This window comes from Acanthaster planci, linkage group LG10, assembly GCF_054643075.1.
Source record: "Acanthaster planci isolate LZ-2023a linkage group LG10, COTS_SCS, whole genome shotgun sequence".
Classification (NCBI taxonomy): Eukaryota; Metazoa; Echinodermata; class Asteroidea; order Valvatida; family Acanthasteridae; genus Acanthaster; species Acanthaster planci.
In genome coordinates, this window is record NC_141786.1 from 7489776 (window position 1) to 7512577 (window position 22802).

At 43.0% G+C, this 22802-nt stretch overlaps 2 protein-coding genes across 4 annotated transcripts; one reads left to right on the plus strand and one right to left on the minus strand.

Moving 5' to 3' along the window:
- Positions 1–10: 10 nt before the first annotated feature.
- LOC110976804 (platelet-activating factor acetylhydrolase IB subunit alpha1-like) lies at positions 11–12473 on the plus strand. Its single transcript, XM_022230414.2, has 5 exons — positions 11–230; positions 2058–2147; positions 2936–3052; positions 3921–4043; positions 4645–12473. The coding sequence occupies exons 1-5, from the start codon at positions 153–155 to the stop codon at positions 4906–4908; spliced, it is 672 nt and encodes a 223-aa protein (XP_022086106.2). The 5' UTR covers positions 11–152; the 3' UTR covers positions 4909–12473.
- Positions 12474–14342: 1869 nt separating this feature from the next.
- Positions 14343–21863, minus strand: LOC110976803 (uncharacterized). Of its 3 annotated transcripts, none has more exons than XM_022230413.2 (6): positions 21640–21863; positions 21254–21427; positions 19092–19238; positions 18202–18324; positions 16430–16594; positions 14343–15746 (listed from the first exon to the last, which is right to left on the minus strand). In XM_022230413.2, the coding sequence occupies exons 2-6, from the start codon at positions 21405–21407 to the stop codon at positions 15649–15651; spliced, it is 687 nt and encodes a 228-aa protein (XP_022086105.2). In that variant the 5' UTR covers positions 21408–21427; positions 21640–21863; the 3' UTR covers positions 14343–15648. The 3 variants fall into 3 exon arrangements, with proteins under 3 accessions (XP_022086105.2, XP_022086103.2, XP_086998057.1); XM_022230411.2 differs by having other exon boundaries at positions 14343–15749; positions 21640–21859; XM_087141931.1 differs by lacking the exon at positions 21640–21863 and having other exon boundaries at positions 14343–15749; positions 21254–21623.
- Between the last annotated feature and the right edge of the window lie 939 nt (positions 21864–22802).

Consider the following 22802-nt stretch of genomic DNA (forward strand, 5'->3'; position numbering starts at 1 on the left):
CGTAGGAGTGCTTCCGGTTGGGTCGTACCGGGTCGGCCAATTTACAGGTTGCGGGAAATACGTGGAAAAGTGCACGCGTCCGCGCTTGGTTTGTCCAGATTATTTGGTATTTTGGCACTTTGTCGAAGTATTTTAATTAAGCAGAAACAGTCATGAGTTCTGAGACAAACACAGCAGCCGTGCCCACGGCGTGTGAAGATGTGCAAGGTGATAAACGATGGATAAATATGGTAAGAATTGGGTCGTTTATTTCTTTATTTTTACCTTTACCAGTAGCGGTATGTAATGTACATACATGTTACGCCCCAACTATAGCAAAAGTCCCAACTGTAGTGCTGCAGTTGGACTGGCCCAGCTATTGTTGACCAATTTCTGTGGAAAATGTCTCAACATTATCCAAGTCAATGTGTCTCACACTTGACACAATTCATCAAAAATGTGGATTTAAAAATGAACAATGACCTATTTTGAGATTATTAATATTGAGTATTTTGAAAATTGCACATTGTTGGGGATCCATCACGGATTCGCCCGATAACCAGACAGAAACCCAGCATGACCATAAATGTCAACCTCCCAAGCCAATGAAGCCCACTGATAAAACTGTTCGGCAACATGATTTCTTCACTGGTAAAAAATATTGACAAGAATATTGGAAGGCACTTATGATTACAGAGGACTCCACACAACTACGTAGTACACATGAATTTGAGTTTCCAGCTGCTTGATGATCATGTAGGCCTACTTGAGGCTGAGGGTTTTAAGAGAGCATCTCCTCACCCTCCCCAAAAAACCGTGTGATTAAATTAGGAGATTTTATAAACTTCAACACAGTCTAGCTTTCTGTCCATTGCTGTAAAATCCAACCCGTCGCTGCTGCACTCTAATGATTTGCCGCAAGCGGTGTGTGACTGGACAGGGAACCAGCCAAGGGCATTGTTCATTACACGGAGCTGTGACACAAAACAGCCGTAATTTTCTACAACAACTTAGATCAACAGGTACTCCAGCAGATCTGAACAAAATTCGTAAGAGCTGAAGTCTGGGTGCAAACTAGACAGGTGCTCGTGCAGGCTACCATTATTTAACCATACAAAGGAGTTTGTGTAATGTACAAATTGGGCCAAAATTCGTCTGGAGTGGGAAAACGGCAGAAATACATGTAGGCAACATTTTTTCCACCAAATAAGAAAAAGGATAGTTTTCTACAATTAGCAACCAAGCGTAAAGTTTACCCCGTAAGTAGTGAACATACCAGTGCAATACTCTCATAAAATCAAGCGGATGTTTAGTTATGCCCCGGATATCCCGTATAAAATTTTGCGAAAGAAATCCTATGAATCGGGACAATGCCCAGTATATGACAGAGAAGTATACGTCGGGCCCTGTTTGTGGGTCTACCATACAATCTGTTGCCTGCTGCTAGAGGAAGCCTTGTGATTGGTAAGATTGTGCAAGATTTGTGACGTAATAGGCCATCCAAATATCGTAATACTCAAGACTGATCATATATCAGTAATGGGACCATCCTCTTTCTTATTTGTACTTGTTCTATGTGCCCAGTGGATAACAATTGTCAATGCATTATTTGTGCTTGTTTTGAACGCATTTAGAACATCGTTGGTTATTGGGGGACTGGGATTCAGATTTGGATTTCCTGACTCGCATGTTTTAGACTTGGACTCAGACTTAAACTGGTAAAGTTCAGACATGGAGTGCAGGACTCACTACAGTCTACAGCGCTGATGTATGTAACTCAAAAATCAATAACTGTGCAAATAACAAGTTATTGTTACTGGTAGATCACACAGTATTTTACATGTACATGTACTGTACTGTTTAACTGCATAATATTCACGCAGTTGCATAGAAAGATGGATTTTCACATTGCTTTCAGACTTGTGAAGAAAGCTTGAGTTGGAAAACTGCTTGGAAAGCTGTGCATGAATGAATACAGTGTAGGTATTTTCCGTCTGCTGACAGAACCATGCTTGAGCCTTGTCTGTGTATGTTTTTTTTCGAAGTTGTCTCACCTTTGTCTCATATCTTCATAACAGCATGAGCGCTACGTCGCTGATGCCAAGGAAAAGGAGCCGGAAATCCTGTTTGTAGGGGACTCCTTGATCCAACTCATGGCACAGTTTCAGGTAAAAATGATGTACCAGACCATGTCGAGTCGTGCTCTAATCGTTGTGATGCCAACGTTGCTCTGCCAGTTTGCCAATTTAGAAAAGACCTGCCAACTGGGCTTTGATGGAGCCAACTTTCCCAATTTGGTATTCCCACCGATGGATGTGTCACTTTACAAGTAGTTGAGCCTGTCACAAGTCAGTGACAAGCGCCGGTGATGGAACAAGTTTCAAAGTTTGGGGGCCAGTTGTGAGACCATCAGGTGTCAACCATCAATAGGCCAGTCTATTGATCGGCACTGGTGGGGGCCATGCCACCTCAGTCAAAAAAGTGAGGGGCCGGTGTTTCCCCCCCCCCACCCGCTTCCACCCCTAGCGGTGATCATTGAAGAACTGTGCCAGTGGAGTGCTCTTGGACTAGTTTGTGGGGACTTAACTTCATCACAGAACGTTGTAGACATACCTGTATGACCAACTTTGCCAACTCGGACAACTCACCCCCACCTTTTGTTGTTCAAGCACGCTTGCCAAAAACAAGACACACTATTGGACACTATGGAAAGATATATATAGATCTACAACTGAACTCCATTTCAAACACCCTGAAATGTTTCTTATAAATAGAAGTTTGATATCTATCCAGTATGCAGGCACATGTACGTGTGTGGCAGGTGTTTCAACTCTGGCTTGTTCTAGAGTTTTTTATCATTGATTTGGTGCTGGTAATTGAACATCCAAAATCAAATCACTTGTCAAGATGCTTGTTTTGCCAAGAATTTGAACATTACTGCATTTTTTTCTGTCAGGTATGGACAGACCTTTTTGAACCCCTACACTCTCTTAACTTTGGCATCGGTGCAGACCAGACGCAGCATGTACTATGGCGCTTACAGAATGGAGCACTTGACTTCATCAAGCCCAAGGTGTGTTCCGCTCTCTTGTTGATCAAAGCGTGGCAGCTGGACTTGGGCCGCACATCAGCCCGTTGCCTATTAAGCGCAGAAGAGATGTTCTGTACTTGTTGCTACATGGTGACAAGGCCGCGTATGAATCAGTTTTTATGAGATACAAGTACAATGTTATTATGTAACTTTGTAGATGAGCGTCCATCCATGGTAAATAATTGTTGGTTCTAGATAGTAGCATCCATAGGCATATGTGGACATGTACTTTCCAGCTATGTCCACAGTATTCATGCAGAGCCCATTTGAGGGACACTTTGCAAGTTGAAACATGCTGGTTAATTCATTTCATTTATTTATTTTGCAGGATTAAAACACAGAGAATTTACACAATTTGCACAATTAAAAAAAAAAATGTAAGCTCAAAAATATAGTATGGTTAAGAATCTACATCGTTAAAAGAAATCATTTGTGCAAAGCCATGTTAAAACAAGTTTTTTGCCACCTCTATCCATTTTATTTTTTTTAGTTGACCTCTTTTCTTTTAAATCATCCCAGACCCCTATCTGGTTTGAAACCACTGACATGACTGACAGCGGAACGATCTTCAAAGTGGGGGGGAGGCATGTCATTAGACCATCAGGCATCAGCCAGTAATAGGCAGATCCATCAAGCCCCACCCCATTGTAGGACCTGCAACAAGTAGGACCCAGGCCCCCTCCCCAGTCAAAAAAGTGAGGGGGGCACTGGCAACCCGCCCCCCCCCGACTTCCGCCACTAGTGTTTGAAACATACTAGTTCAAAAAATACTCCATCACACTTTCATTCTCCTAGTCTTGTGTGTGGATCGTCCAGGCTAGACTATGGTTTTTTCCTCTGCCATCAACAGGTGATCGTTTTACAAGTGGGTACCAACAACCATGGCCATACTGCAGATGAGACATTCGAAGGTATTGAAGCAATCATCAAGTACATCACTACCAAGATCCCAGCCGCTCAGCTAATTGTCATGGTAAGTACAAGTGGTCAGAACATCTTGCTGCTTCCCCCAAACCACTGAAGTACTCCGGATGCCGTACATTATGTACGACTGTGGTCACCCTCTTCTGTAAACTGAGTCACATTTCAAGCTCTGTACACATCTGGTGGGATCTCGCAGCATGGACATGCATGTTGATGCGTGCTTGGTGTAAACGGCTCTGACCACTTGCGACCAGTTTCTGGTGGAAGGTGTAGTCTTTGTGTATGCGCCGGGCTTCCAGATGAAATGATTCCCACCAACCTGTCTCCTCTTTGCCGTTGGTGGTTTACTTCAACTCTAGTTGGTAGTGTTTGGTAGCTTTAGATGCAGTCACGGTTTGTGTTTCATGGAAGCAGCAAAGAACAAAACTTTGTACATATTCAAGTTCAGTTTTTGATTTGTGTTTGTCTCTGGTTTAGAGGAGATTGTGGCCCTGACCAATAAAAGTTCAAGAAAGTTGTGGCTTGAATCAAGACTACATGTAGACAACGTGCGATGGACTTTTGAAATGACTGGCTGGTGATGTCATTTATAAGTAGGCAGTGTATCACTTTGTATCATTTCTCTACCCCTTTGTATGTCTCCTTTGCAGGCTATTCCACCCCGGGGCCAGTACCCAAACAAGCTACGCGACAAAATCAAATCCATCAACAACTCCCTAGCACGACTACTCAGCGAGCAACCTCCAAAGTTCCCCAAAGCTGAGTATTTTGACGCCAATGGCGACTTTGTGATCGAAGACGGCACGATATGTCACAGCGACATGTACGACTATCTACACTTGACCGACAAGGGCTATCGGAAAATATGTGAGCCTCTCAAGGAGAGGTTAGACGAATTGCTGCAAGGGAAGTAGGTACGTTAGACCTTACCATGTGGCCATCTTGGTCAGGCACCCTGGAAACTGCAGTGTATTATCTATGGATTTATAACATTATGTCATTGGCACCAGACTCTGAGTCGGAGTGACTTGTACAAAACAAGCAATGCAAGGCGAAGTTTCTCAGATGTGATGTTGGTACACTATGCGAATACGTTGTCCATTCCAGTGGGTTCCAAAGTGCTCAGATATTTGTGCACAAAATGCTGTCTTTCTTTTTCAGTTAAATGTCTTTATCCATCACATAAATGGTAAACAGAGAAGGTATGCATTATCCCATCATGTCTCTAAACCCTAACACTCCTCAATCCTTCACCTGTTGGAGGACTGAGGAGTGTTAGGGTTAATAGCCGAGATGTTAACTGTTGTACACTGTACATGTCGCTGTGAGAAAAATGTTGCACTACGATGTTAGAAAGCATTGTCTGTGAATGTTTTATGTACATATGTACAGTGGTTGGCCACTTTAACTTTGCTTGACTGAAATTTGGATTTTTTTGTTATTTTTACTTTGTACTTTTTTATCAGGAGTTACGAAAATTCAAAGCTGAGTTGAGGAGAAAATGGGTACTTGGATCATTGGGGGGTTCGTGACTTAGTAGATGAAAATCGCCAAATATGAAACACGCCACTTTTGGCTGCCGATTATGTTTTCAATTACTTTAGTCCACATAATTCATGTTTGTGTTCAACCCCGACCCTATCAGATGCGACACAACATAGCAGTGGTCTAAAGTTGTACACAGTTGGATTTAGCATGTAGCAGTCACTCTGCACCAGTGATGACTCTAACTGCACAGTGTCAAGACTGGTGCCTTTTCAACACGGTGCTTTTCATGCCGTGAAATCCAGCTTTGCATGGTTGCATTTTGTCCAATGTTGTGCCAGGGTTATGATTCTAGCTGCTTTGAATTTTTTTGCTCTCAGGGCAGTTGGAGAAGAACTGCCCTGGGTGGGGCTGATCCTGTTAACCGCCCCAGATCTGTGAAAATCCGCTGCCAGATACTGGAGGAATTTTTAGGATTGAGGAGGGTACGTGTAGGTGCTTCTGGCAAGAATGTGTCATCGGTTCACTGTGCTGTGCAGTTGGAGGGTACCAGCCAAGAATACCTTGAAAGTTGTAGGGTCAGGACCACGAACTCTAACCTTACCAGATCCAGCAAGTTTCGACTGTCAAAAAAAGCCCGGTCGACTTTGTTTCACTGGGCAATCACATGCAATCAGATGGGCGAGTGCCAATGCAGAGTGCCACTAATGGCTGGCTGCCACATACATGTAAGCGGACATACAGTACATGCGGGCATTCCCTGGCTTTTGGGGCCAGGGGGGGGAAGGGAAAGTCGATCTATTAGATCTTGTTGCAGTGGGCGGGGTATGCCACGTTGACAAATGTTGCAAAAGGATGCATCTGGTAGGGGTCCTGACCAAGATACCCTGGAGGGCAGGGGTTAATCCACAGTGTTGCGGTCCTTTCTCCTTCCACAAGCCCTCTTTGCGTACACTACGTGTACGTTTGACACGCACTCATTCTTGGTCCAAGTGGTTAACCGTGATCTTTCACTAAGTTTGGAATGGTTGCTTCGTTTGCTCGCATCTCAGGCCTCGGCATAGGAAACTGTAACTCACAGAGCAAAGGGTAAAATATGTGTAACAAATCTGTATGCTACGTAATTTGTGCAAAGAAATATATTCTGACCACATGCAAATGCCTTGCCAATGTTATACAAATATTGAATGCTAATATGAGTACAAGTCCAGCGGTGCTGGTGGGAATTATTTCATTCGGTGACAGAGTCGGCCTTCCACAGGGCTTCCTCTCAAGGAGTGGAACATTGAATCTGCCACAGGATGAAATTATTCTTATCGCCGCTGGAAAGTGAAGCCTTTTTTATACAACACCTGGATAAATCCTCTTTTTGTGAAAACCGTGCTTGAAAAGAAGTTGTCCGGTTTGAAATTAGTACTTCGGTGAGCATTCCTGCTCTGTCGATTGCAAAATTTTCTTCTAGTTTGACGGCACACATGCACATACATGTGTATTTGAAAAGCTTATATTTTTGTCTGAGCAGTGGCCACATTCAGTACTGGTTCAGTAATTTCTGCACCTGTCAGATGGAGAGAAGTGGTTTGCATTGATCAGTTATGATTTACCTTGTTTGGAGAGACCAGTGGAACAGTAGAGTTATAACTTCATCTGAACTGCAACCCTGCACACGACATCCCTGTACTTATCTTCAAGCAAACTTGAATTCTCAATTCTGATCGGTCGATCCATGGCAACAAACTGTGTGACATATAAGTGCATGGCACGGTTCATTTCAAACCCTACGCTATGCGCTATGTGGTGCACTGTGTGCCAATAGGCCTTCAGCCTTGTGGTGCACTGTGTGCCAATAGGCCTTCAGCCTTGTGGTGTACTGTGTGCCAATAGGCCTTCAGCCTTGTGGTGCACTGTGTGCCAATAGGCCTTCGGCCTTGTGGTGAACTGTGTGCCAATAGGCCTTCGGCCTTGTGGTGTACTGTGTGCCAATAGGCCTTCGGCCTTGTGGTGCACTGTGTGCCAAAAGGCCTTCGGCCTTGTGGTGCACTGTGTGCCAATAGGCCTTCGGCCTTGTGGTGCACTGTGTGCCAATAGGCCTTCGGCCTTGTGGTGCACTGTGTGCCAATAGGCCTCCAGCCTTGTGGTGTACGGGGTGCAGGCACATTGCACTATGTTCCACTCATAACTGATAACTGATAATGTTGCCTGTACATGTACCTTACAGGAGTTCAACATCCTATCATGTATCAAGATTATTCATTATTTGTGTGTGTGGTGCAGCCATTTGCCATGTGTTATGAATAATTCATGTCATGTGATTGACAGTTTACCGATCTAAGGACACAGATTTTTCAGGTGTTGTATAAAGTATGTATAGCTTTACTGCATCAGTGTACATGTAGTTGGAGAATTGTAGATGGTGAGTGGTGCCAAGTGTATTTATGTGCTAATACATATAAAAGTAGATAGGTGTACCTGTAGTTCAGTGTTGATCGAGATGTAAGATAAGATATGTAAATAGTGCATTCAAAATGCACAGGAGTTGTGGTTCATCATCAGAGCGGTAGAACAGTTGAACAGAAGCTTCAAAATAATTGTCTAATTTTCAGCTGTGATGCATTCTGTAATGTGTCTTAAACTTACATGGGAATAGACCTAAAACCTGACAATGTAACCCAGTGTTTACTGTGGTGCATTGTGGGTGAAAAGTGGGGAAGACAGTCATGCCCATTAATGCCCACTATTGCTAGAACCAAGCGCATGGAAAATTGTCAGAAAGATCCTGAGATAGAGAAGGCCTATGTTTTCCAAAATGGTTCTTGTTGACTGTTGTACGCCATTGTGTGTATCTAGCACACAACAAACGCCAGAGCTGCATTTTTGTCAAGCGTCCACAAGACCAAGCTCCTTCTAAAGTCACGCGAAGGTTCCCGTGATTGACGATTCTGTATCCCCACTTTTCACCTGCACTGCGGTAAACTTTGCACTATGTCATTATGTTTGAGGTCGGTTGCTCAACAGCAAACTGCAGAGACTATGAACAGGTGCATTCAATATACTGATTATACATTCTCACAGTGTGGCATTAGGAAATGTGTTTGAAGAAAATATATGGCACATGTACACCTAAATGGCACAAGAGGTCGTTGGTTTCTTGCAAAGCAGATCCAAATGTGGGTCTAACAATTTGCCACTTTGAAACTACAAAATTGTTTGCACTTTAGAAAAGTATTTGTGGCTTGACTTCAGACTGGAGGTCTTGTGTTGGTCTTGTACTGGTCTTGTGAAGGTCCTTAGTGGTCTTGACTACAAGATACTATGCTTAATTAACTTGTGTGCCAATGTTGCCATCTTTGTGTGGACCTGAGTACAAAGCAGGCCTCATACTGTGGTTGTGTGAGCCTTGTGTGGACTAAGCCAGGTCCACACAAGGTTGTCCTCTCTCTAAAAGCAGGTTTAGAGGCATTTGGGGGGGGTCAGGGTTATCTGGAAAGAAAAGGAAGAGGAATATGTGAGGAAAGTCCAGCTTAAAATAGCATGCAGAGCTTTGAGAAAAAATGAGGAATTGCGCTGCATGGTTTTAACATGTCCACGCAGTGTTAAATGTACATGTGATGTAAACGTGTATATGTGATGAGTACTGCCAATGTATATGAGTCTAATATTTTTGTGAGTTCTTTAACCTTCCTTTAGTTTTACAGACAAATATGCACAAGTGCCCAAGGTCACTCTCTCGCACGTTGGTGCCATGCACAACGCGACACAGCTGTGCTTCTTTGAGGGGCATGTTTACCAAGTGACCCAAAGAGTGACTTCAGCATAGGAGGGTTATGGCTGGGTAGGGTACTGATGTGAATTTGTCATGCACATTATCATGCGTGTAAAAGGTATGAGCGCGAGGACCAGCCCATGAACCAGCATGGGCGTACTTCATTCGTTTGCATTACACTTCCCGGTTCAAAATGACGTCACACTTTAGTACTCTATCCGCCCCGAGCTGAAGTGCACCCCCAATCGGCAAAAGAAAGACAGTTGGTTACAACCGGATTCTTGCACGCGTTCTGCATGTACGCAAGGACCATAAGTTCCATAATAAACTCATTGTGCGTATTCAGAGTGCTTCATGTCGAATGTGCATAAACCTGCGCGCCTATGCAATGAGTTGGTAAGGACCGTCACTTTTGTTTACAAACACCCTCTTTTGTTCTGCTCGGCGCGGATAGGAACACGAGTCCAAAAAATACCAGGGAAACTGTGTGAATGTGTGAATTTATTGCAATGTTGGCTTCAGTTGCACCTATACATACACATACATATACATGAAAGCCACGTATACATCTAGGTAGGACTGCTCCCTGTCAAGTCTCTTGACCAAGAAAGAAAAAGAGTGAAATATCCCAAGTGTTGCTCATAGACCTTCGTAGTGTAGAGTGCCTTTGGATACTGTGATCTGTTGAGCGAAGCACACCTGGCTGTATGCTGTATGCATTGTTCTGTATCCTTGATTTAAGCATTCCACTGTGAATGTTAACTTCTCAAAGACCAAACTTCCATAAATAGTTACAGTACTTTTACATTTTTATTTTCTAAATTGCCAAACAGGATCGGAACGAATGGTTTGTGTTTGTTTTTGTTTAACAGGGCCAAATGTAGTATGGAATTTACCTTTCATCTTTATTTGTATATAAATTTGTAAATACAGGTATATTTGGGGTTTTCCTGCACGTGAACTGCTTGGTCCAACTTGAAAGAAGTGATTACAACTTATCATGACTTAATCATGTTATCATATTGGGCGTCTCGATTCTAAAGTGATTTAAACCTGGGTGTTTAGTTTCCAAACCCACATGTAGTCATACATGTACATATACTGGACTTCTGTACACCTTATGACAAAATAACGTACTGGCACGCCAGGGTGACTTTTCATAAATACTGATGCAAGACAGAAAATGTTATGTGCCATATTCCAGCTGAGTTCATGTACAAGGATTTATGTTATTTTATGAGATAAAAGGCTATCCTGTATTTAGAAGGCAATAGTGTCAAATCAAACACCTACATGTAAGTAGTCTTAGTTCAAGAAGCTACTGTATTACTTTGATTCATGTTTCACCTCTGCAACATGAGGGCACTTTTGGCGATTCCACAGAAAGTTTCAAACACAAGATCTCTTGATGCTCAATAGCTGTTTGATACATGTATATGTGCAAGGTTGCTGAAGTCTGAGTAGCTTCTCTGTGGTTTATACACATGTATGCAATCAAAGTATGATCAGTGGCTTGAATGAAGACTACTCCGGGGCTGCCTAATGAAGTGCACCTGTAGCTTGATGGATTGCCCCCATACTATATGTCGAGTTCAAATTACTAGGCTTCTACTGTGAGCCTAGAAATCTTGCTAACTTTACCCTTGTCCAAACGTTGAGACTGTGGCTACAAATAATGTAAACATGCCTATTTATTTCGCCTTGGTGGTGTACGGCATTGGCTGCAGCGACTTCCCCGAGACCCTTCAGGCAAGATATGGGACGGAGGGGTACCCCCCTTACCTGTCCAATCCCTATACACACTCTAGACTATTGTTACCTAACACGTCCCCCCAGAAGTCTGTAAAGAATTCCTGAGATTCCGATCAAACAATGACCAACACAAAGGCGGGGTGGTGGCGCTTCTCTCCGTCCCATATCTTGCTTCAAATGCCTGTCTTGTACTCCCGGTGGCAGCCAGTTTTCAGTATGGCTGAAGTGTCATCGAATGTTGTCCAAATACATGTAGTGTGTTCCATGTGTTACACGTAGAATTTCTTTCTCCCAAGCAAATGCATACATGTGCATCCCGTAACTATAAGGATCATGTGATCATACATGTGATCATACATGTGATCATACATGTGATCATACATGTGATCATACATGTGATCATACATGTGATCATACATGTGATCATACATGTGATCATACATGTGATCATACATGTGATCATACATGTGATCATACATGTGATCATACATGTGATCATACATGTACTGGGGCAGATGCATGTACAGCTTTAGTTTCTTTGCTAGCAGAGTAAGCACACAGTGGGCTATACCAGCACCGTCTCCCACAGTCAGCAAATCCTTGAGATTGCCAGCCCTCATAGATGGTGCTACAGAGGTATCGCAATACATAAAACATGCTTTTGGAATAGACCAATCCATGGAACAGTCCCAAATCCTTCAATTTCAATATGATTTTACATACACCCTAGGGGGTTAGGGTTATTAACAGGCTAAGCCTCATCCCATTGTGTTCTGACCAATCACAGCCGTGATTTATGTCCGACATGGCATGCACAGAAGTCCCACTTGTGTGCATGCATGGAACGTGCAGTGTTAAACTGAAAGCAAGTTGAGCATGTTAAGTGCCAATGTAGGCAGTGGGTGGGGCTTACCTGATCGGTCTATAGAGGGTTTACTTGGCCGCCATCTTGCAGGGTAGTTCTTTTGTTCCACAGTGTGTGCACAAAGGAGGCTTCCCTGAGGAACAAAAGAACTGCCCTGCAAGATGGCTACCACGCAAAGCCTTTGAAGCAGCTACCGGTAGTGGGCTATGTCACGGACGTGAATAGTAAAATCTTGACTCGCAATGCCCTTAATCAGCTTATAGAGTCATTGAATCCGCTCGCGGCCATTTTACCGAGCCGAATACAAAGCTTTCCTGGCAATGCCTGCCTTTTTTCTTCCTGACGTCAATAGAAGGGAGCCAACCCACGCTTTTGTATTTGGCTCGGTAAAATGGCCGCTGGTTGGCTTCTTTTTCATACAAAGGCATTGCAAGTCCAGTTTTTTTATATACGTCCGTGGGCTATGTACAGTGCATATGGAGATTTGTCTGTGCATACACGTGCATGTACTTGGGATACAAAATGTGCAATTAATGCGACGTGAAGAATTGATAGCTACCAGTATTAAAGAAAATGCAAGCAACGGTGATGGCCTCGGTCATGCTGAACATGAAGTATTGCCTTGTCTCAGTTATTGTGATCTCTTTGTGTGAGGGCAGTGGTCCATCTTCCAATTTCAATATGATTTTTTACTAACCCTAGAGGACTGGGATTTATTTGATTAGGTCAAGTTGGAGCACAAAGTGTAGTTCAAACTCGGGTGAATGGTTAGATTTGTAGATTTGCAGTAAAAAAAAGTATGGTACTCACCGTTTCAGACAGTATGCTCTGTTGCCAGGAGACACCCGTCATCTCCTGGTGACAGACAGAGCATACCGTGTTGCCAGGAGACACCCGTCATCTCCTGGTGACAGACAGAGCATACCGTGTTGCCAGGAGACACCCGTCATCTCCTGGTGACAGACAGAGCATACCGTGTTGCCAGGAGACACCCGTCATCTCCTTGTGACAGACAGAGCATACCGTGTTGCCAGGAGACACCCGTCGTCTCCTGGTGACAGACAGAGCATACCGTGTTGCCAGGAGACACCCGTCGTCTCCTGGTGACAGACAGAGCATACCGTGTTGCCAGGAGACACCCGTCGTCTCCTGGTGACAGACAGAGCATACCGTGTTGCCAGGAGACACCCGTCGTCTCCTGGTGACAGACAGAGCATACCGTGTTGCCAGGAGACACCCGTCGTCTCCTGGTGACAGACAGAGCATACCGTGTTGCCAGGAGACACCCGTCGTCTCCTGGTGACAGACAGAGCATACCGTGTTGCCAGGAGACACCCGTCGTCTCCTGGTGACAGACAGAGCATACCGTGTTGCCAGGAGACACCCGTCGTCTCCTGGTGACAGACAGAGCATACCGTGTTGCCAGGAGACACCCGTCGTCTCCTGGTGACAGACAGAGCATACCGTGTTGCCAGGAGACACCCGTCATCTCCTGGTGACAGACAGAGCATACCGTGTTGCCAGGAGACACCCGTCGTCTCCTGGTGACAGACAGAGCATACCGTGTTGCCAGGAGACACCCGTCGTCTCCTGGTGACAGACAGAGCATACCGTGTTGCCAGGAGACACCCGTCGTCTCCTGGTGACAGACAGAGCATACCGTGTTGCCAGGAGACACCCGTCGTCTCCTGGTGACAGACAGAGCATACCGTGTTGCCAGGAGACACCCGTCGTCTCCTGGTGACAGACAGAGCATACCGTGTTGCCAGGAGACACCCGTCGTCTCCTGGTGACAGACAGAGCATACCGTGTTGCCAGGAGACACCCGTCGTCTCCTGGTGACAGACAGAGCATACCGTGTTGCCAGGAGACACCCGTCGTCTCCTGGTGACAGACAGAGCATACCGTGTTGCCAGGAGACACCCATCGTCTCCTGGTGACAGACGGAGAATACCGTACTGTTTGAAACCAGTTCCTCCCGTCTGGTTCATTTCGGAACCATACACACCGTACTGAAGAGATATTTTACGTGGTGCTACAGCAGACCTGCATCATATCTTTCTACCTTCACCATGAAAAACTTCAAATCTCATGTGGTTAATGGATTCTTGCCGGTGTGCATGTGCAATACAGCTTTACTCCAGTGACCCTAGTCAAGTTAGTTTTGGAAACCTGTCATCACTCCTATTTTGCCATTGGTTGTGTTTCTTCTTGCTGTCATGGTTTCTATCACCTCATACAGTTACATGTCACCATGTCATACATGTCACCAGTTTGATAACCAGCCATGCGACCGTGCTCCATGGCCTGGTTCCAAATGGTCAACTAGATAAAAATGGAGATAGATAGTCCAATCATCTATTGTTCGGGCCACCTTGGCTATGCTGCAGTTAAGTACCACCATTGCTCAGACCTGCCCTCAGTTTTTAGATTGTCTTGAAAAACAACAAAAACTGTTGAAAAAGAAATGAAACACATCAAAGTTAACAGCAACTTTTTTTATAGTTTATTTATACTTTTTCATTGCTTCATCAACAAAAATTTAAGAAATAATGGAAATTGGAGCAAGAATCATTGAACAAGTAAATTTTATGCAAATGAACAATTCTAAAATTCCTTAGACACTTCAGTGCGTCCAAACCCAGTAATGTAGTGACTTTAACCACTTCCCGCCGGGGTGCCCGGTTTCGGGCACTGTGTGTTTAAACACAGAGCCGGGGCGCCCGGTTTCGGACAAAAGAGCTGGTCTGTCTAACAAAAGACTGTACTCGGAACAAAGGACCTGCTGCTGGAAATTGCCATCATTTTTTGACTTCCATTTTTTTAACATAATCCCGCACTGTTTTGAAACAGTATTTTGGGCATAGCGCGCCCGCGGATTAGCACTGCGGATAAAAGTGCTCCAGGGACCCACTGATGAGCAACACAGTGCCACTGCTCACTAATCCAGCTGCGTGTGAAAAGACGCAACTGGCATTCATCGGAACAAAGGAAATTATGCTACATCTCACAAATATGGGCTCTCTTTTACAGGGCTGTAGGCCTGGGCTGAATACTCAGGCGTCAATGAAGGTTGCCTGTCAGATTAGAGTAGCCGCTAGCCACCAGAGAGTCGTTCATGTGGGTATAAACGTCCAGTAAATGAACCCAAGAATTTTGAAAAAGGAAAATCTTGAAAAGGTCCCGCAATCTCATCCTGCTCAAGAGAAATCCACCTGGCAGGAAGTGGTTAAAACGCTTTAGACATTTTTACACCCAAAGCTAAATTTCACAGAACGTTTTGTTTAAATTTGAAAAACAAATAATTCTTTTGGAATGTGATCATATCCGAGAATTGAAATAATTTTATGTGAAGTGCTACTTTCTAATCTTTGTCCACATTCTTACTCCGGAGTCGTTCATTAGGCAGAATGGCTGAACAAAGGAATGGTAGAACCAGAAATGCTACCCCTATTATTAGTAATGTTGGTAACTGCTGTCGCTGGTTCCTAGCAGTTTTTGGCATGCAACTTGCTTGTAATTCTCTCGTTTAACAGCAAAATTGGGCTAAGTTAAAGCTCCTATCGCCAGTTGTGCTTAACTTGTACAACAGCTGAGCATGGCATTACAAGAAATCAGATGTGTTTTGTGCTCGAAGAAGCACTGGCAAGTTTTGGCAGAAAACGGAAGTTGATTGGAAAGCTCAGGAAAAATTGAGAGTCTTTGCACCTGCATCACCTGTCAGATGGCAGACCTTCATCGATGAACACATGTATCTCCACTTGATACAGTCTTCGCTTGCTCCTTCAATTATGCATCTGCATCCTTGTCTGCAACATCCCAGGCCTCCTCCTGAGGTTTCTCTGCTTCCTCTGTTGCCATGGCAGCCTGCTCAGTGGTGTCTTCAACTACTGAAAAGTGGAAAGATTTTTGTGTATGTACGCAAATTTATGTGACAGTGCACAGATGCCTTGACTTTGCTTAGGTTTGTCACGAAAATGTTACTGTTACAACTGTCACAATTCTTTGTACACTGTCACTCTCGTATATCACTTAACCCACAGTTTATTTCATTTTTTGGGATTTACAGGTTTAAAAAGTTAAAATAGCATAAACATATGATTTAGACAAAACAAACAGGATAATATCCTACAGTGACTGTTTCAAAAACACAACCATGAGAGGAGAATGCACATTTAAAGTGAGTGTAAAGATGCATTTTAAAACGTTAACCCTAACACTCCTCAGTCCTCCAACAGGTGAAGGATTGAGGAGTGTTAGGGTTAAAATGTAATCACCTTGTTGGAGAAACAGGACCCAGGTTGATATTTGCATGTCTGCTTCAAATGCATTTAACAATGCATGATATTTACATGTGTGTCCCCTTCCAATGGCCAGCAATACACCAAGTCTTATTACAAATGCTGACGTCTTTCAAGGTAAAATTTGCCAAAACATGTCCAAAAGTCCTCAACTTTTTACCATAGATATACATGTACATGTAATGTCGCACATTTGAATATGCATGTTCGTATAAATCCTCTTTCATGCAAGGTGAGATGGCCTGTTGACCTTCTCTTTTCCTTCTTACCTTCATCCTGTTCTGAATTTTCATCACTTTTCTCCTGTTCTATAGTGGGATCTTTGCTTTGTTCCCCCTCTTTCTGAATGGTATCTTCTTGCTCCTCCGTTGTTGTTTCCTGTTGCTTGGCAGCACTTTGTTCTTGCTTGGCAACCAGATGTGTCTGGTCCATCTCTGAAAGATTTATCAACAATGTGTGGCAAGTGAACTTACTTTGAGAAGAGCGGACATCAATAAATCACAGTAGAATGATACACTACGACAAAAATCACTCTGCTCTTGTTGAATTTTTACATATTCTTAAAGGTACAGTTCACCATTTACAGTTGTAGCAACTGAGAAAATTATTGAAAAGCATATTTGGGTTAAAGCTGGCCAACCTCCCGGTGAAATAATTCTTTCTGGCAAGCTGTCAGTTTTAAATCAAACAATAAAAAAGTCCATTTCCAATGATGAACTTTTGGAAAATTGCCATCAGAAGCCCATGTTAGCATTGACACAACACAGACACAACACACATGCACGCTTGGTTATTGTAATTTGTCCGCTGAGTGCTTGGCGTCGCATAGCTGCATTGAGCATGGGACCGTGTTCCAGATGCTGAATTCAGCCACAATTTAGAACACAACTCAGCCACTTTTGATTGAAATCAAAATCCTAGCACATTGTTTTCCCTGAAATATACAGAACATTGTATTCACTGAGTTGATACTTCCTCGGGTTTGTGAGTAATTTGTGTTGCGACAAAGGAATGAATGATGCACAAATGACGTATAATGGATTGTATATGATGGATACCTTTATTGTTTTTAGCTGCTTTCCATTTTCCTCCATAATTATCCTGGATTTCAATTCAAAATGTAATTATCTAGCAGAAGGGAAAAAAGACAATGCTGACTTTCATTTTTCAATTCACTAAAACTGACTTGAGTAGGATTTGGACCTGTGACCCAGGGAGTACTAACTGGTGCCCTGCAAGCCATGCTGTATATATGGACCCACATGGTTGGTCCCCGAATAAGTAGCCCACTACCATAATACACTGCAGTGTTCTCCAACCTACAGAAGCAGCCTGAAGGCCCACCAAGTTTTGCTTGTCTCCCACCAAGTTAAAACGGTGCCACCCAAGCTTCAACATCTGGCCAGGAAGTTCTACATTTAAAGTGCTGCATTTTGGTAATTCCAGGAATAAGGGGTCCAAAAGTTGACATTTTGGTGTCCCTGTTACATCTGTATCTGAACTTTGTTAATCAAAATGGAAATATCACCGGAATTAATTTCAAACTATTACTATTTGTCTGGCAGGTAATTTGCATTAAATCGTCACTCATGGAAATTAGAAAAAATGTTCTGAACTTACAAAATCACTTGTCAGATGTGACAGGGACATGAAAAAAATGGACCCCTAATTTCGGGAATTACCATTTATATTCTGATGAAAAAAAAACTGCCTATGTGTAAAACTGCTTTCAACACTAATAAACTTCCTCTTAGATGTCCAGAAATGCATAAAACCTGAACTAAAAAATGAGGGGGCCTAAACCTGGGCTTAAACCTCGTCCTACGGTTTTGCCTCACCCTCCCCCGCTTTAATCATTTTATCAGTCCCTACTGAGTTTAAAATTTACAGCTTGGAGAACGCTGCATCATTCTTTGCAATAACTTATAAGGCTTAAGCCATTATAAGTACATGCAAAGTAAAGATAGGTTAAGAGATCTTTGACAATGTGAACGTTTGCTAAGGTTTGATCCCTTGGTCTGGGAGATTCATGCCTGCAAACCTTCATCTGATGGTTGGCATTGCTCCACTGCTCCACTGCCGTCGTCCTGCTGCATGGCAACGGTCACCAGCACTGCAACATTCTCACTAACAGGTGCTGGTTCACCTACGTCACCTGATCCACCTGCCAAGAGAGAAACGCAAAAATCATTGAGAGGAAAGTCAGTTACATGTATACTCGGTGCAGATTTTGAAAAATGAAATTTCTTCTTGTCTTGTCAGTATATATTCAATGTCTCCTCACTTTTATTGATTGTTCAAGATTTAGTACATTAGCTCGCAATTATTCATCAATTTCCGGCTCTAGAGATTAACTCCTGAGTTCAGCTGAAGAAAACAACAAATGCATCAAAGAAAAGAAGAAACAGAAAAAAAACCTGTACTACCCGATAGGAACTGTCCTATTTCTTATTGCACACAAAATTACCAAAATTAGAGCTTCAATCAGTGCAGCAAACTGTGTGGACTTTACATGGAAGGATCGATCCTCTTGTAAATACCGGTTATAATCTTCATAATCTGAAACTGAACGGCGTCTGTGGTACTTCAGAAGCAAGTAACTGAGCATCCGAAGTCTTTCCATATTTACTGTCCATGGCATTGACACAGTGTCACAGTTTTCTGAACATGTTTTTTTCGCGGGCATGATACATGTATTTGATACCCTGAAAGAAAATAAGAAAAACGTTTCCTACAGACCCAAAAAGTCTAACGATGCCAGCAGACGGTAGAGAATGTTTAAAGTGGAAGAAATAGTTTAAAATGAAAGGAGAAGCATCTGAAATTCTATTAAAATAGGAAAAATACCAGCCGTTTTTGGAATTGTCTCATTTCCTATTGTATTGTAGCCTATAACCCCTCTGCTCTTTCTGAGAGTGAGTTTTTACTCACCTAAGACCTCCGGGTTGCATTCCTCCACTCTCTCCTGCTTCTCACCATCACTCAATTGGCTACTCCTCCTCATCTTAACGATCTTCCAGTATCGTTCCTGGACTCGTTCCATCATTTCACCATGGGTGACTGGATCATAGCCAGAATCTGTTAGAGAAAAGAACTTTTTTTTCTTCAAATTGTTTTCTTCAAAAGATAGTTGATAAACCCTTGGAAATGTCAAACAATGGCTACAAACAATGGCTACATGCACTGTTTGGCATGCACAAGGATTTATTTACAACGAACACAGGGCGAGGGTTCCCCTCGTTTTTTCTGTTTTCTCCGAATGACACACTGGCACAGAAAAAAACCCTTTTAGCTTGCTATAGTTGAGCTCTGAAGACAAATGACACTACGTTCGATTTGGATGATTCCATATTTGTTTGAACAGATAAAATCAGAAAAAAAAATTTTCCTCAGAGGTGCTCGTTAACATCAAAAAGGAAACAATTTTTCATCTTTTTTCGTAGGCAGTTCACTGACTGAAAAATGAAAGTAGTGAACTAATTGGCAAAGATTTCTGTTCCTACAATCCACCTGATGTCAGCTTGAGTGCATACTTCACTCTGTAAGCTGCCCTTATGTTTTGTGTCACCCTTCTCGTCTCCGCATTTTTGTATTCATAACACAAATCCGCACAATGTCCAAAAAACGGGATTCTTGACAAGTGTCAATCTCCAGGTCAGTTGTGTCGATTTTGAATGCAATGTATCATTTGGTGTGCATCAGTTTCCATGTAAACAAATGTATTTAAGAAACAAAAATGTGTGTAAATATATAAGAAAAAAACAGAAAATATGAAGTGCTTAGAGAAAAAAGCATTATTTGACGTGCCAGGAAAGAAACACGTTCATTTTCTTTTAAATTCCACATAACTTGCTTGTTTGTGGCTAATTGACAGAAATAAGATTGGCGGAATAGCAAAAATAACCTGCCCATTTGTTTTGCATAGGCAACGGTTCAGCATGATTATGATGACTACCTAGACAAATGCTACTTCTGACTTCTCTGCAGGATTGTTTGAATTCACCAAACTGAATTATAGACAGCTAGTTTTATACAATCTGCACTCAACCTAGCCTCACACAAAGTCCTTGAAAATCTCTCTCCTGGAGAAAAAAATTGTGCCCATTTCAAAAGACTCTCCCAGGAAGAGGTGGGATGCAAACCTTTATACCTGAACTTTAATCCAATTATCTAGTGACCAAGCCATGTGGCTTTGAGCTTTACAGAAATCCTGAGTGGCATTCAATGTACACTTTTATTAGGTTAGAAAGATGTGGCCAATCAATCTTAATGGGATTTTCCTCAACAGTAAGTAACCCCTCTCTGTCTGTGTATGATCACACTCAGATTTTCTTTTCTGTTCTTTTCCTTTCTTTTGCCTGAAGTAAATTATGGCTGGAGGCCACAGTACAAAAGCAAAGGAATGGTGAAAAAAAATGTCATGCTGGGGCGGATCCAGACATTTTTCTAGGGGGTGGTCAGGCCGGAGATTTTTTGATGTCTCAGTTTTGTGGACACGCAGAAATGATGAAATATTGGTGCATTTACAATGTAGTATTAGAAACATTCTGTCAGGCCAATAGTATTTACAAGACTACATGTATCTAAAAACTGTTGAAAATACCTTAATTTGAAACATTTTTATATTCAAAGTAGTGTTACAGGTGACAATTTGAGGCAAGGCCTCCCACTTGGGTGATATTTCTGCAAACTGCGGCCATCAATTCCACTTCGCATGGCTGCGCTCTTCAACCCAACATTGAAGAGCTCATGGTATGTCCACATTATTTCTTCTGACACTGTTAATGTCACCAGGGCCTACTTTAAAAAATATTTGGACATCTTCTTTTCCAACTCAAGACCACTTTTCTCTCCAGAAAATGAAGCTCAGGCAGAATTTAAATTTAGGCCTAGGCCCTGTGTGCAGTTCGATAAACCATGAGCCCCAACAGAATCAACGGTAGAATTCATGGAGATCACCAACACCTTCATTAGGCTTCAACAATGCTCCGTTTAGGGTGCACACAAACTTAATGCCCATGATCATGATGGTCCTACAAGTGCTTTATAATTATTAGGCCTACTTTATCTAGGCATATAGTACTTCAGAGTACCTTCTCTGATTGCAAGGAGATCATCCAGGAATCCAGCGATGAACTCCAATGTTTTGGTTGGCTTTTCTCTCAGCACCTCTTGGGAGATGATATGGAGTATGTTCTGGAATCCAGGAGGAACACTTAGCTCCACTGGGCCATACCGCATCGACATGATTCTCGATTATGTTTCTCCTATGAGGCCAGAAACAACCAATCGAGTTAATATTCTTACTATCTTACTACCGTGGCACAGCACTGTACAGCAAACTTTCTCAGGCTTCCGTGCTGAATATGCTGAACGTGTTGACTTTTTCATTCGCAGAGACCTTCAAGTTCAGGCTACAAAGTACAATACGACTGTCACTGATCATTCGCCAAGACATCTCACTGAAGTCTCAACTTACCCAACTGATCTCACTCGAAGCTTTGGTTATGCAAACTAGAACGGAAAAACCATATGACATTGCATGATGTGATGAAGTTTGGCAGTCGAGGGAAATTTACGCTGATGATTGATCGGCGCGATGGTCAGGCGCAGGCCAGCGCCACGCACGCCCGTCCACGCGCGAGACGGCGGGCCACACGCGCCACGCGTTTCCACGCGTCGACACGTTGCAGCCACGCCCCTGAATCAAGAATGATCTACGTCGTGCTTGCAGGGCGCCAGCACGCTTGAAATTTAACTCTGTGGTCAAGGATGGAAACATAACCAATTTTCGTTGGGGCATTTTTGGGAAGCCCCCAAAATCTGGAATTCATATACATGTAGTATCATGCCTATTAAGGGGTGAGGCTAAATTGTGCGGACTTTTTACACACGTTTGTTATTTTTATTATTATGTTGTTTTATTTAATCATCATTGCAGCCAAACTAGTAACGTGGTTTATTGCATTACATGTCGTCGCTATAAACTATACATAGGAGAGACCAAGCGTCGCCTTGGTGACCTCTTCGCGGAACACCTGCGCAGTGTGCGCCAACAAACACCTGATCTCACTGTTGCGCAGCACTTATGCGCGCCGCCACATATACCCTCGGTGACGTAAGCGTCTGCATCCTGCAGGAAGCGTCATCCGATGTACAGCGTAAGGAACTGGAGCAGCGCGTCGTTTTCGAACTCGGAACGCTGCATCTTGGGGGAATGAACGTGGATTTTCCGCGTTCGTACAGAACTGAATCTGCTTGCCCTGAAGAAAGTACTCAGTTACCGAAAGCTCGGCAATCACATATTTCAGAGCACTGATTTGATATTATATTCTCGTCGATATTCTGAATAAGGGCGATTCACAACAGTGCGCCACCGAGAGTTTGCAATGCGTTGGCCAATCATAACGCGCAAAATTTGTCGACCCTTTCTAAACGCGCGCTGGGTCGACAAATTTCGCGCATTGTGATTGGCTAACGCGTTGCAAACTCTTGGTGGCGCACTATTGGGAAACGGCCGTATTCCACATGATTTCACAAGGATAATATTAAATACAAGAAACAATTATACAAAGATTTAAATAAAAAAAATACAAAGAGCGAACCTCTGCGATAATTATTATCAGCCAAGATGATCTATGG